Here is a 15,780-nt window from a genome sequence, read left to right on the forward strand (position 1 = left end):
TTAAAAGATCACAAAATTGCTTGAACTTGACGAGTCGAGTATAAAGCACAACCTCACGCGCTTCGCGCTATGAGGCGTGCAAAACATAACGAAAATTTTTACGCCAAAATGAATAAACAGGCGAACACTAATTTAACCGAAAAATGTAAGTATATAGTTATTTGGATGAGTAATTTTCGGCCGAATCATTATTCGGATGAATATACGTCGGAAAGAATCTTTTTACACGCTTTATATTAGCTTCACTTGTATGTCAGTTTGTTTGTTTGTCAGTTTGTCAGTATGTCAGTAACTCTCCGTGGGTAATCTGCGCGCCTGCGGCCTTCCTTGGTTCTGGTAGCCGTTTCTCAGGCTCGCTCTCCGAAATCGAACTCTGATTCCCCGTATTTATAATATTTATAAATAATTATTTTTTATTAGCTTCACTTGTATGTCAGTATGTCAGTATGTCAGTATGTAACTCTCCGTGGGTAATTTGCGCGCCTGAATATTTTTGATAATCAACAAATAATAGTTTAAAAAAACTAAAAAATCACGCTTTTATAAATAAACCAAACTAAAAAGTAAAAATAAATAATAGTTTAAAAAGCTAAAACACGCTTTTATAGAAAACCAAACTAAAAATAGAAAATAAATTTAAATTAAGAATAGTGTTAAAAATTTCAATAAATATAAATTAATAATAGTGTAAATAAAAAAAATGTATTTTATTTTAAAAAAAAGCGTGGGGTGCTTTTAAGATATTATCAAAATGATAATCACTCTACTCATATCTGTCAATAAAATATTTATAACTATTGACACCATGCACCTCACGCTTTTTAAAATAAAATACATTTTTTTTATTTACACTATTATTAATTTATATTTATTGAAATTCTATTTTTTAGTTTGGTTTTCTATAAAAAGCGTGTTTTTAGTTTTTTTAAACTATTATTTATTCTAAATTAAATTAATTTTAACTCTTGAGGAATATAAGATTTATGGTTACCTATATTCGAGAGCTCAGTGTTTTATAATTTATAAAATTGTTTTTCGGCTGATATACTATTTAAGCTAATGTATTTTATAAACTTTGAATGTAGCGGAATTTTTAATATTCTGGATTTTTGATAATTCGAAATGTTGTCGATTTGACTGGTTGACCGCAACCCTTTATTTTGACTAATACTATCAAAAATGATTAGATGTATGCAGAAAGGCGGGACTTAATTGTCCTTTTTCCGACTCCAGTCAAATTTCCCGAATTTTCCTAGGTACACTAATCATCGGGATTATTTTCAATTTTAGTATTGAAAGTGACCTCGACAGTTCAACAAATAAAATTTATAAACGTGTACACGAAAAAAAAAAGCTCGACGATGGAAAACTCCAACAGATTGGACAACGAGGTCAAAATCTTATCTACAAAATAATACAAAATTTTATTTATTTTATTAATTTTTTTATTATTAGGTCGTTGATTTCCCAATTCCTTCTCCACCCATAATCGGAGAAGGTAATTAGATGTTTAGAGAACCTTCATTCCATACAAGACCAATCAACTTCAACTTGGAGAATTCGAATGATATCATCACTCAAAACATTCAACCTGGAGCAACGATCTACCATGAGGAGAAGAGCATACTCTATATAGTTAAATTCAAACACAACCGCGTACACGAAGATGTTTTAGCAGGATGATCTTTCAGGCAATGCTGAAATTAAAAATGTTCCATAATTAAATTAAACAAGATTATCCGATTATCCAGTTAATTAGAATATAAAATTTGTAATTTATTTAAATGTTTATCATAATTCTACATCAATTAATTGGTTTATTATTTTTTAAATTATAAATTATAGCTCGAAAGTTATAACGAAAATAATTTCTTATTTAATGATGCCTAGTTAAAATTAATGTTAAAGTAATGTCTGCACATGTAAATAATAAACAATAAATATAAACATTAATCACTAATTAATTAGTTATTACTGCACTAAATATAAAAAAGACTTATTAACTCTCAGAGAAATATTCATCGATGTTCTCAAATTGAATATTAAATATTTCCAACTCATCATCATCTAAATAAGTTACAATTTTTTGGCAGCACAAAAATGCCAGCGTTTTTACCATAACTTTTAAAAATATTATTTATTTTACATAATAATTAAATTGAAATTACAATAAAACTATTCACTAACAAAAAATTGAAATTAACAATTATCATCAGCATACATTTCATTAAAATATTGCCATTTGTTGTTGGTAAGATATTCAAAGATCTGTAAAAGATAGTTGTAGGGTAAAAGGCAAGAAGTCATCAAGTTTAACACCAATTTTTTCCACTGTTCACGGATAACAATTCGTCTCTTGGTTGCTTGTAATCGTTCTGAAATAATTTGATAGATAGTGTCTATATCACCAGAAGCGGGAAAAATCATACAAATTGGATGAAAATTATCATATTTCTTGCCACTTTTTCATATGTTCCATAAGACGCAGTGACTACATCATAAATAGACATTTCGCTGGAGCCAAAGAAAACTTGATGAGATTTCATTATGGGAATTATATTTTTATATTTTCTAACTGAATTTTTAATGATATCTTTTTCCAATAATTTAACTTCTTCTGTGTAAACTGAATATCCAAACAAATGTTTGACATATATATCTTCAATAATTAAATGTCTCAATTTCATTTTACGAAAATTTATGATTTCAAGCTAAAATAAGTTTGCTTTTTACACGCTTTTTATTACACGCTTTTTATTAGCTTCACTTGTATGTCAGTTTGTCAGTTTGTCAGTTTGTCAGTATGTAACTCTCCTTCGCATAAAGAGACTACCATAATGATATTATTTAAATTTTGATTATTATCAACCTAGAACCCAGGTGATGACCTTCCTAGTCATCCTCTGATGACCATCCCGAAGTTATATTTCGAAACCAGGTGTTTTCCTCCGTAGGTTTTCATCGGGAATGGCACAGATAAACCCGTACATCAACCCGGAATCCTCTGATGACCATCCCGAAGTTATATTTCGAAACCAGGTGTTTTCCTCCGTAGGTTTTTTACACGCTTTATATTAGCTTCACTTGTATGTCAGTTTGTCAGTATGTAACTCTCCGTGGGTAATTTGCGCGCCTGAATATTTTTGATAATCAACAAATAATAGTTTAAAAAAACTAAAAAATCACGCTTTTATAAATAAACCAAACTAAAAGTAAAAATAAATAATAGTTTAAAAACTAAAAACACGCTTTTTATAGAAAACCAAACTAAAAATAGAAAATAAATTTTAATAAATTTAAATTAAGAATAGTGTTAAAAATTTCAATAAATATAAATTAATAATAGTGTAAATAAAAAATGTATTTTATTTTAAAAAGCGTGGGGTGCATGGTGTCAATAGTTATAAATATTTTATTGACAGATATGAGTAGAGTGATTATCATTTTGATAATATCTTAAAAAGCACCCCACGCTTTTTTTAAAATAAAATACATTTTTTTATTTACACTATTATTAATTTATATTTATTGAAATTTTTAACACTATTCTTAATTTAAATTTATTAAAATTTATTTTCTATTTTTTAGTTTGGTTTTCTATAAAAAGCGTGTTTTTAGTTTTTTTAAACTATTATTTATTTAATAAGAACTCCAACATATCAACATATCCGTGAAAAGCTGCTATGTGAATAGGTAAACTTTCTGGACCATTAGAACCCATCGTATCTAAGTTTGCTCCGCGTTCATATAATGATTTTAGAATTTTAAGTCGGTAAGATTGTAAATAAAAATTAAAAGATTGATATTTGAATAAATAATGAATTGCAGTAAACCCGTTGTCATCTTGTCTATTTAGTTCTTTAGTTTCCAAATTTTTCACCAATTTTTCTTCTTCAGTGTCATAAGAAATATCATCAAAAACTATATTAATAAAGTTAGCCGACATTTAACAATTTTTAAGATTTTTTTTCATTAAAAAAATGATTACAAAAAAATAAAAACAAATTTTCATTAGTAAAAAACTTCAAAAACTATAAGTGCAATTTTTTAAAAATATTTTTTAGTTATAATTTAATTATTAAAAAAAAATCAAAAAATTAAAAATTTCAGCTAACTTCAGTATCATAATTTATATATTACTACAATAATTATTTGTCAATACCAATATATAATTTATATATTATGTGTAACCTGTAGTGAGTGTGTATAAGTGTGTAGATGATAGGTGCTACGTGACTCTCAACTCTCACATTGATTTACCACGTGATCGTGATATATACGTCAACGCTGTCAATGTCTTTGTCCCTCTGCCACCTACACTGTTCTACTGTTCGCTGTTCGAGCAAGATCTACAAGATCTTTACCTATGTCGAGTTGGGACTGTATAGTTTAGACTGGTTATACAAGTACAGTCCTATCTACAGTGAGTGAACTATTCTATACGACACATAGAAGCATCTAGACTCACACACCCAAAGTAAATCCACAGCGGACAGCGATTGTGCTCCGCCATTTTGATTATTGGAACTACGACATCATCGTCAATATAATACGCATTACCCAGTATCATTTGATGTATAACTCCGCTGAGTAGTCTATCTCGTGAGTATTTTTCTCCACTACAGGTGTTATTATTTTATTTAACAATAAAATAACAATAACAGCTGATTTTATTTACTGTTAATATTTTAATTATTATTTTAGCTTTAAAACTAAGCACTAATAAAGCTTTTACATTTTAGCTGTGTTTGACATCACTCTAAACGTGTTCGTGTCCATTATCTGCATCTGAGCGACACCATTCACGCCTACCCGTTATTTAAACAATCGCCAAGATTTTACGAAAAAAAAAGTATGAATTTTAGTTCTTATTTTTCGTTAATTAATTGGGAAAGTAATCAAGACGAAATAATGCCTAGTTTAATTTCTAATAATTGGTGAGTACATTTTTTTTTAATAATTAAAATCACACTATTATTATTATTATTATTATAATTTTTATTTTTATTGTCATCAAATTCTTTATCATCATCGTCATTATTATTTGTATTGTATTATTATTAGTTTTCTGCATCGTATTTAATGAAAACGTCTGAAGCCAACTGAATCAATTTATTTTGTAAATATCCATAAATTTTCATCACATATTTTTTTAATTAAATTAAATAAAAATTTATTATATAATTGAAAAGAAGATTTATTATTGTTATTATCAGAATAATATTAATAAAAATATTAGGTCGTAATAAAAATTTAAAAGAATGAAAATTATCTTATTTATATAAACGCTTGAAGGTAATTGATAATGTTATCATTATCTTATATATTATCAATCAGATTAGACTTTAATTAGTTAAACAACTTGAAATATATAGAAATATTTTTTTTAACTAAAAAACATAATTTAGACTTGATCATTTTTTAATTTTTTTTAATAGATTTTTTCTAAAAAATTGGATTTTATATTTTTTAAAATTTCTACATGTCAATTTTTTTTGCCAAATTTATTTGTTAAAAAAAATATAAAATATCTGCTAAATTAATTTTCATGACAAGATATTTTTTTTTAGCTTAAAAAAAATTAATACTTGAAAAATTTTTTAAAAATTATTTATAACAATAATTTGAATAATGTATCAATTAAAATAATTATTCTAACAATAATACGCTCATAAAATTTACCAGATGTTAATTTTTTTTTGCCAAATTTATTTGTTAAAAAAATTCTTAAAATAATCAAATGTCTGCTAAATTAATTTTTTTGACAATAAATATTTTTTATTAGATTAAAAAAAATTAATGAATGCTTAAAAAATTTTTTTAAAATTATTTTTAATAATAATTTAAATAATATATCAATTAAAATAATTATTCTAACAATAATACGCTCATAAAATTTACCAGATGTTAATTTAAGCATCATAATATATGACGTGTTATTGAAACATAATATAAATTGGCTTTATTGTTATTTGTACATACATATGTAAGTATGTATTGAGTAATGAATGAGTAGTCAATTGTCTATTGACTCTATTTTAAGCCTTAATTTGTTTAATTTGTCGAAAAGACGTACTTATTAATTTGTGTTGTTATTTCTCAGTGATTCTTCTTTCAAGAGTATGGAGGAAAGTTTAGAAGAAAACAATCGCCAGCAGCAATATTATTCCATAACGCTGGGAGTGGGGCCTCTGTGGTGGTCCTGATGCGCCCCATACCGCATTGTCTGTATCTGCAGTCAACACAGAGAGCCGCGGTGTGGGGATTAAGCAGAGTCAGCTCTCTGTGAGCTCACACATTGTATCAGTATGTTGAAGCTTTATATCATCATCATTTATCATTATTTAATTTTTTTTGCTAATGGTGTTTAATTCGATGTAGGAGGATGAATTGTTAAAAGCAGTTAAAACCAACGAGTCAGTCCGCCTCGTATTTACTCTTCATTTGACCGAAACTACTTCCGTAGAATGGGAAACTATTATTTGGCGCGGTACACTTTATATTCGGGTTCCAAGCTGTCTTCTTCCGGAGGGTTCGAAGGAGGGATTTGTTTCTCTTCTTGAATACGCTGAAGAGACTCTTCATTGCAGTAATGTTGTCATCTGTCTCCGTAAAGATCGTACGGATCGAGGTAATTTTTTTATATTGATTTTTCAATATTAAGTTTTTTTTATTCATGTTTTACATTAATTTTTTTATTCATTTTTTACATTGATTTTCAAAATTAATCTTTAACATCAATTTTTGAGATTAATTTTCAAAATTAGTTTCTTACATTAATTTTTAAAATTAATTTTTTGCATTGATTTTTTAAATTAATGCTCAAAAATAATGTAAAACATTAATTTTTTACATTGATATGTAAAATTAATGTTTAACATTAATTTTTTAGATTAATTTTCGAAATTAGTTTCTTACATTAATTTTTAAAATTAATGTTTTACATTAATTTTTTTAATTAATTTTTTGTATTGTTTTTTGAAATTAATGCTTTACATTAATGCTCAAAATTAATGTAAAACATTAATTTTTTACATTGATATGTAAAATTAATGTTTAACATTAATTTTTTTGATTAATTTTCAAAATTAATGTTGAACATTAATTTTTTAGATTAATTTTCAAGATAACTGTTTGAGATTAATTTTGAAAATTAATGTTTTACATTAATTTTTAAAATTAATGTTTTACATTAAGTTTTTAAATTAATGTTTTACATTGATTCTCAAAATTAATGTAAACATTAATGTTTTACATTAATTCTCAAAATTAATTTTTACATCAATGTTTTACATTAATTTTTGAATTCAGTTGTTAAAATTAATTAAAAAAAAAATTTGTTAAAATTAATTTAAAAATAAATAAATAATAAATAATTTTGTTGCAGCAATGTTGGTACGTACCTTCATGTTCTTGGGATTTACAGTCCTACCTCCGAACCATTCACTAGTACCACCAAATTGTGACCCGGGTAATCTCTACATGCTTTACACAGTCGACGAGTAATTTCCCACTCAAACTTCTCAAGTTTATAGTTAAAAATCCTAAATCTCTTAAAATAAAAAAACCAAATAAATTAACATTCTAATAATCCCTATCTAATATTCGGAAAAAACTTGAGAATAAAATCTTAAAATCGTCGTAAATTTTGTTTAAATTAGAAAATTGATATACAATGACGTTACTAAAAAAACTTAAAAGTCATAGTTATTGTATTATGAAGTAGTAAACTATATTATAAAAAGGTTTTAACAATTCTCCTCGTTGATACTCAAAAGATGTGATTTGTTTAAACAAGCTCGCAGAAACATTTAACTCACACACACACATTATAAATGGCTTAAGCGATTCCAAAGGTGCCTCTTGTGACTTACTTAATCATCCGCCACGACGACGCCAAGATATCACGCGCCACTAATAATATTTACAGCAACTTATTAATTATTTATTGATGGTAAATTTCATTATTAATTACGTGGCAGATTGGGACACTGGCTTTTTTTTAATATTATTTTTTAGTATTAATTTTTAAATTATACTTTTAGTTTTATTCAATTATTTTATTTTATTTTTTTTTTTTTAGTTATAAATTAACACTATAATTTACTTTTAATTAATAGTATTAATTAATTAATTAATTAATGTCAATATAATGCATTTGTGAATCCAATCAATTAATAATTGAAAATTACCATTAATAAAGGCGGTTTCTGTGTTGACTCATACAGACACTTAAAGTAATGATAAAAATATATATATATAAAAAAAAATTAAAATCCAAAAAAAAAAGATAATTTAAATTTAAAAATGTCAAAAAAAAATTTTTTGTGTTTAGTAGTATTCTCAATTTTTAGTGTAGCGTTTAGACCCAATTTAAATAATTGGCAATATATTGTGCATATACAATTTAAATATTACTGTTTAAAATTTACATTTATGTTTCAATTATATATTGTTTTTTTCTTTCTCTATTTCAATTTAATTTGTAACAATAACATCCGATCATAATAAATAATTTAGATATATAAATAATAAAATTTATTATTATTAATAATAATTACTCCGAAAATTTTGTCGCTAAAATATGTACGCTCATTTATTATTCTTATTTATAGGTTTACGAGGGAATGAATAATTGCTAAATAAATAACCTGAAAAAAAAATAACTAATTTTAAATGTTATTATTATTTTTATCAATACACAAAAATTAATTACGATTGATTTAATTATTATTTGTTGTGAAAAAAAGCACTCAGTGGAGAGTAAGTGCAATAAGTATAAGACATTTTATTTTATTTGAATTATACCAATAGTCAAAGTTTGTTTTTTTCCCTTGTACTGCTTTTTTTTTTTAGGGTACTGATTTGGGTATCAGGCCCAGACTGTCCAGCATTACCGGAGATTCTTTATTTTCTTCTACTGTTTCGATCACTGCTTTTACAGTAGCTTTAGGTGATGTTTGTCGACATTTTACCAGATGAGATGCTGGAATTTAAAAAGAAAAATTACTAGAGTGAATTTTTAGATATGTAATTGAGAAATGATCTTTTATTTTGTGAACTATTGACATTTTTAAAGATATAAGCTCATCCTGATGTTATACTCGCCGTGACCTTTCATTTGAGTACCCACATCAATTTTTTATATATTTATATACATTATATATATGTATAGATGAACAATATATCAAAAATACATGTGGGTACTCAAATGAAAGGTCTTGATGAGTGTAAAATTGGGATGAGTTTATATCTTAAAAAATGTCAATAATTAAGAAATTACCTTTTATATTATCAACTATTGATATTTTTTAAGATATAAGCTCATCCTGATGTTACTCTCATCAAGATCTTTAATTTGAGTACCCACATCAATTTTTCATATATTTCATATATATATATATATATATATATATATGAAAAATATATCAAAAATGCATGTGGGTACTCAAATGAAAGCTCTCGATGAGTATAACATCGAAATTAGCTTATATCTTTAAAAACTTCATTAATTAAAAAAGTACAGTGCAATTTAACAATAGTAAGTATTTAATAAAGCAAAATTAAAATTATTTTTAGTTCACAAGTCACGGCAGTCACATAGTGACTGAAAGGTTGCTAATTAATCAATTAATATTTTTATTAAAACACTTGTACTTTTAATTTAACAACTAAATAATTATAAAAAAAAAAAATTTACCCAATAAATTTCCATCAATAGTCGCTAATCCACACGAGCAATTCATTTTTTTCTCCAGCGGAATATTAACCAGCGGCGATGGAACAATTAAACTAGTCATCGGCCGTTCATTATGAATCTGCTGCTGATGTTCTTTAAAAGCCCTCCAACAACAAGTAACATAACGACACCGCAAGCACCTCTGTTCCCCAGGAAAATGTTGTTCCTCATCAACATCCTCTTCACATTCCAAACAAGCCAACGGCTGATAAGACCTGAGTCCCATATTAGGCAAATGAATCTTAACTTGTCCCCAGCTCCACTTTCTAATATTATTATCCTCGGGCAACTCCGGCGAAGGGCTTCTAACAACAATTCTTCTGAGCTGGTGCTGCGATTTGCAAATGACAATAATATTGCTCTGATCCGAGTCGGACATTGGATGCTTAAACGGATGAAAGTTAGGATCCTTGGATCCATGATAAACCTGATGAAGAGTCCGCTGGTGTCTTTGAAGCAGGCTCTTCTGATTGAACCACAAGCAGCACCTGGTGCACTTATTCCCCCTACCCTGCTCGCGCCTCACCATGTGTCTCTGCAAATGCACTAAATAAACATGGACATTGCTAGTGCTGACCTTTCCATCCTTAGCAAGTGGAATTAGTTTCAAGCAATAAGGACACTGGAGCGTCTCTCCTTTCTCATGAACTTCATAGAAGTGATCAATGATGTCCTTGTGACTGGAAGTTCTGTACCAGCAGCTGTCACACCTGTAAGGCATCTCCGAGGGCAGGTGCATGAACGACATATGATTGATTAATAATTGGGTGTTGCTGAACTTCTGCTCGCAGATTCCACAAGCCACCATAGCAGCGTCGTCGCTCTTTCCAAAGACACTGTGATGCTCGTCAATGTGGGTGGTCATCTGGTGCTTAGACGAGAAAGCAGCGCAGCAGTACCTGCACACATGATTTTTTTTTTTTCAAAAGTAAGTTTTATTAATTTCACTCAAAATACATAACAAAATATATCCAATATATTTCCAAAATATATCTTCGCAAAAGATAAGCAAAAAGAATCAGTAAGTTAAAGTGATTAGAAGGGTTATTAATGATTCAAAATACACTTAAAGGTAATACTTATATCGACGTTCTAATTAGCAAATTTTCTAACTCCATTTTAGAGAATCTTCTATTTGTACGAAAAAAACAATTAGTTCAAAATTTATTTTCACTTTAAAAAACCATTGAATATCATTATTATCTAATAGAGATATAATATTTAGGTTTGAATCATTCTAATAATTTATAATTCGATTATGGCTATATCAAAATGTTAAAAAATCACCTTCTAAAAAATAAGCAGTTAGACAAATTGCTAATTAGACCGTCGATATATTTTTTCATACTATTGGAAAATATTTTGAATTTTGATGCAGAAAAAATAAAAATTATAATCAAAATAATAATTTTAAATAAAAACAAAAATTTCCTACGTATTTATGTGTACTTAAAAAAAAAATGTGTTTTGTTAAAACGCAAGATTTTGAGAAAAAAATGAGTTTTTAATTGTTCCACCAAAAAATTCAAAAAAATTCCTGAGTATAGAGGAGTGTAAAAGACAGTTTCTGATGAATTTTGGTGAGTGACATATTTCAAGAAGGCTAAAAAAAAAAAAAAAATATAATTTTCTTTTCTCCGTTAAAAATCGGCTTTCTGTTTGAGAATCATGATCATATGATTTTTTCATGTTTTGGACTCGTAAGAATTAGGAAAAAAATCATCATTAAATAATTCCGAATTTTACTATAAAAATAAAAATAATTTTGAAAAAACAGATTTTTTTGAAATTCTCGAATAGCGTTTGAGTTAAAGAGCTGAAAATTGATGTGAATTATTTTCATTCGACACCAAATCGACCCCCTAAGTATAAGTCAAAAAAACCATGGGGGCAGAATTTCCATATTAATATGGCTATGCCCTTTCAATAAGTATAAAAAATACTTCAACATAGCAATACTTAGTGTAATTTGTACTAACTGGCTACGAGCTGTAGATCTCGTTAGTTATAAATATTAAATGAAATAATTTTCTTTTAACATAGTGATAAGTTAGAACATTTTATGTTAACATATGAGGTTATTAAGATGTCGAAAAATTATGGTATGAAAAAATACATCGGACATATACCTGCACACATGACTGCTCCTATTATTCTTATTACTGCTGCTATTTTCATCATCATCATCATTAACCACAGTCTGTCCAGGAACTCTGGGTGGAACATGACAGATCATATGCTCCATAATCTGCGTATTAGTTTTCAAAACACTGTTGCAGAGGAAGCATTTAAAATCAACGGCGCTCTTGTCCTCCTTCGCCACCTGGTGAGGATCTCCGTCAACAGTCGCATAGTAAAATTCACTCAACGGAATCTGGTCGCTTTTCAGATGCTCAATGCCTCGATATTGAATCAATTTAAAGTCCAGAAGAGGTCTTTTAGCTTCTGGGCCAGAATCTTGCTGCCGCTTGCGTTTTCTCTTAGGCCCGGGCTTTAATTGAACCGGCTCTGATTGGCGGTTGTTCTCCTTCTTGCCACCTCCTAGACCCACTTTCAAATGCTCCGGGACAGAAGGGAGAGACAGAGGCAGAGTCTGAGATTCAACAGTATAAGACCAGTCTTGAAAAGGATTAGTGGAGATTTTAGCCAGCCGGTCTAGCAGCGACTCGCTGGTGCACAGCTTGGTTTGTTCCGCGAGGTGCAGAATGATATTATCAAACGCCCGAGCGGCTGTGGAGCCAAAAGTCTCGCGCCAAACTAGCTCATCAAGGAACTGCTGCATCATCTGGCGGCTCAGGAGACTCAAAGTGTTCTGGAACATCCTGGGGACTATTTTTCTCAGGTACTCCATTATCTGGTAGTTGCTTCGGGTGTTCCGGGGGTTCTGGTCGCTAAAAGCTGTCTGGTGGACTTGGGAGAAGCCCATGTCTTGCAGAGTAGGTTTGTCTACTGTAAAATCCGTCAGGATCTTGGAGTCCTTATGGACCCAGTTCTCCAGAGGGTGGAGAATATTATTGAACCTTCTTCTGAAAGACCTGTCGGAGTCATGCATCGGGTCGCAGGCTCTCAATCTCAATTGCCCGGTTTCAGCATTAAGAATTCCCAAAACTTCAACCTTTACTTGCCGCATATTGCCATCTTGAGAAGTGGTGCCAAGGCTGATGACTCCAACCTGGATGCTGGAGCCCTTGCCGCCCATTAGGGAGCTCTTGTCCCAGATAGCGGCTGTGCAGACACTCCGGAGGTTGGTGTAGAAGTTCTTGACGTAAACATTAGAGACCTTGACCCAGGAAACTACGTTTTGAATATTTGTCTGGCAGGACCAGTGGTAGATCAACTTAAGCAGCACTGAAGGCGGGTGAGGCGCTCCTTGGAATATAGACCCAGAGAAGACTGAGACGAATTTATTGTGGCAGCAGTTGGCGATCCAAACGTACCCGCCAGAGTAAGGAAAAGTTCCCGCGTCGCTGTACATTCCTAGTTTTAGTTTCTTGTACGAAGGATTTCCCGTTGGGTCGACGACTCCCGTGGGGTGCTGGGTGCAGAACTGCTCCGAGCGGATCAGGCCCTTCTGGATGAGCCACTCTGCGAATTTAGAGGGAGTGTAAACTAGCACATTCTTTACAGTCATGTCCAGCTCGCTGCGCTCCTGAGTTGCTTGAGCTGTGGTGATGTTCTTGATGCTCAGGTGAGGTCGCGCGACTACTACCAATGAAGGGAAGGTCCTGGTGCCGTTGGCTTTGTTGAAAGCGATCTCCTTGTTGTCCGGAAGGTTCTTCTTGGCTTCTTCGATTACATCACCGGCTCCGTTCTTGGCTCCGACGCGAATCCCGCCGATGCTAGTTTGCTCAGTCGGCCTGGAGACTACAATTGAGTTGGAAGTAGTTGTAGACCTGTTGATCTTGATTCCTTGGGAGTTCGGAGTCGCTGTGGGGGTGGTCGTGGTTGGAGTAGAGGAAGTAGTTACTGTTTTATTCCTCAATCTTAAAGCAGGAATCTCGGGATCTTCTTGCAGCTGCTGAAGAGGAACAACTTTGGCTCTCCTCATAGCGGTCGGAGTGGTTACCACTGAAGTAATTGCTCCGGAAGACGTGGTAGTAATCCGGGAGTTGGTCGGGGTGGTTGTGCTCTCAGTGGTGCTGATAAGAGACTTTTGGGAAGCGGTGGAAACAGTTGTAGCTGCTGGTGTTGATGCTGCGGTTGATGTTGTCACCACTGGCGCTGACAAAGACTGGCTGGAGACCACGGTGCCTAATAAGACGCCCATTCGTGGGTCTACTACCAGCATGTTACCTTGCGGGGTTGTTGTTGTGGTGGTTAAGGGCGTTGCGGTGTTGGAAGTGTCCAACACGTTGAGCTTTATTGACTTGGTTTGGTTGACTACGCTCAATTGGTTCGCTTTTATCAGAGACGGGCTGTTCACTGTGTTTGATGAGAGCTTGTATTGGTACGCGTTCACACCTCCCACTTGGGTTAGCAGCTGCCCGCTGTGCTCCTTCATAAGGTCGTCTAGGGTTGACACCACTCGCTCGTAGTTTTCTTTTAATTTTGTAGACATTGCTAGTTGAGCTTCGCTCAACGGCTCGTCTGAGCACTCCAGGTTTAAGGTCATGTCTACTGGTTTGTTCTTTGATACAGATCGAGTTATTAATCTTCCTTTGGCCATTTTTAAGTGAGTCTAAAAATTTTTATTATTGTTTAATTAAAAGTAATATAATGATGATAAATTTAGCTGATATTTAATCATTTTTAGAATTTTTTTTAACAAATAAATTATGGTAAAAAAAAAATATAAAAAAAATTGACATGTAGAAATTTAAAAAAATTAAAAATGCAATTTTTTTTTAAATAATTTTTTGCAGCAAATTTTTTTGTTAAAAAAATTTAAAAAATTCTCTAGTGACTGCTTACATTAATGTCATAGTAATATAACATCTATGACATTAAAGTTAGCAGTCACTTGACCATTTTTTAATTTTATTTAACAAACAAATTTGTTCTAAAAAATTATTTTAAAAAAATTGCATTTTTTATTTTTTTAAATTTCTACATGTCAATTTTTTTTTGCACTAATTTAATTTTTAAAAAAATTCTCAAAATTATTAAGTATCTGCTACTTTAATTTTCATATATTTCACTACAAATATTTTTATCATAAAACAATTTTTTAAAAGTTTAAATAAAAATTAACTAATAAAATTTTATATTAAAAATTAATAGACATTTAAAATTTATTAATTTTTATTATTTAATTATTTTTTATGAAAATTAAGTTAAAAATTTTTAGAATTTTTTTCTTATTGAAAAATTTGCATTTAAAACTTCAAAAACTGTAAAATTTTAGAAAAATTTTTTTTGTTTTTATTTAACTATTAAAAAATAATTAAAAATGTCGGCTAACTTTAGTTTTATTCATTTTTTTTAATAAACAAATTGTTCAGAAAATAATACTAAAGTTAGCCGACGTTTTTAATTTTTTAATTTTTTTTTTATTTATTAAATAAGAACTAAAAAATATTTTTTAAAAATTGCACTTATAATTTCTCAAGTTTTTTACAAATGAAAATTATTTTAATAAAAAAAAAAAATTGTTAAAATTTTTAAATGTGGACTAACTTAATTTTCATGTTGAGAAATATTATTCTTATAAAATTGAATTTTTATTTTTTAAATGTCAATTTAAAAAAAAATTATGACATAATTTATTTGTTACAAAAATTACTTAATTTTTGGTAAATTGATTAAAAAAAAAAATAACAATTATGTGAATTTTTTGATTATTTTATTTATTTCAACACTATTTTTAGGTTATGGAAGTTGTTGCACTGCACTTACCTAAATTTCCCGCCTTAAAATGCTAATTACTTTTCATTGTTATTACAAGCAAGCCATTTTTACATAAACTTTATCATTTTATATTAATCTATAGGTTTATAAGTTATTACTTGAGAAATAGTTTTAAGAAATATGTAAGCGAGCAGCCAAACGCTCTTTTTTTATATCGGCTTCTGGTGACTCTGGTGACTGGTGTAAACTGTAGC

At 29.7% G+C, this 15,780-nt stretch overlaps 2 protein-coding genes across 2 annotated transcripts; one reads left to right on the forward strand and one right to left on the reverse strand.

Annotated features, from left to right (window-relative positions):
- Positions 1–6,174: 6,174 nt before the first annotated feature.
- LOC123264264 (ornithine decarboxylase antizyme 1) lies at positions 6,175–8,308 on the forward strand (the record flags this gene model as incomplete). The annotated part of the gene is made up of 3 exons (XM_044727466.1): positions 6,175–6,306; positions 6,382–6,631; positions 7,388–8,308. Coding segments are annotated over 3 exons (501 nt in total), but the record flags the coding sequence as incomplete, so codon positions are not given.
- Positions 8,084–15,743, reverse strand: LOC123264261. Its single transcript, XM_044727458.1, has 4 exons — positions 15,575–15,743; positions 11,869–14,417; positions 9,701–10,638; positions 8,084–8,986 (listed from the first exon to the last, which is right to left on the reverse strand). Exons 2-4 carry the CDS (start codon positions 14,403–14,405, stop codon positions 8,853–8,855), a joined length of 3,609 nt encoding a protein of 1,202 aa, XP_044583393.1. The 5' UTR covers positions 14,406–14,417; positions 15,575–15,743; the 3' UTR covers positions 8,084–8,852.
- Positions 15,744–15,780: the final 37 nt, after the last annotated feature.

This window comes from Cotesia glomerata, linkage group LG4, assembly GCF_020080835.1.
Source record: "Cotesia glomerata isolate CgM1 linkage group LG4, MPM_Cglom_v2.3, whole genome shotgun sequence".
Lineage (NCBI taxonomy): Eukaryota > Metazoa > Arthropoda > Insecta > Hymenoptera > Braconidae > Cotesia > Cotesia glomerata.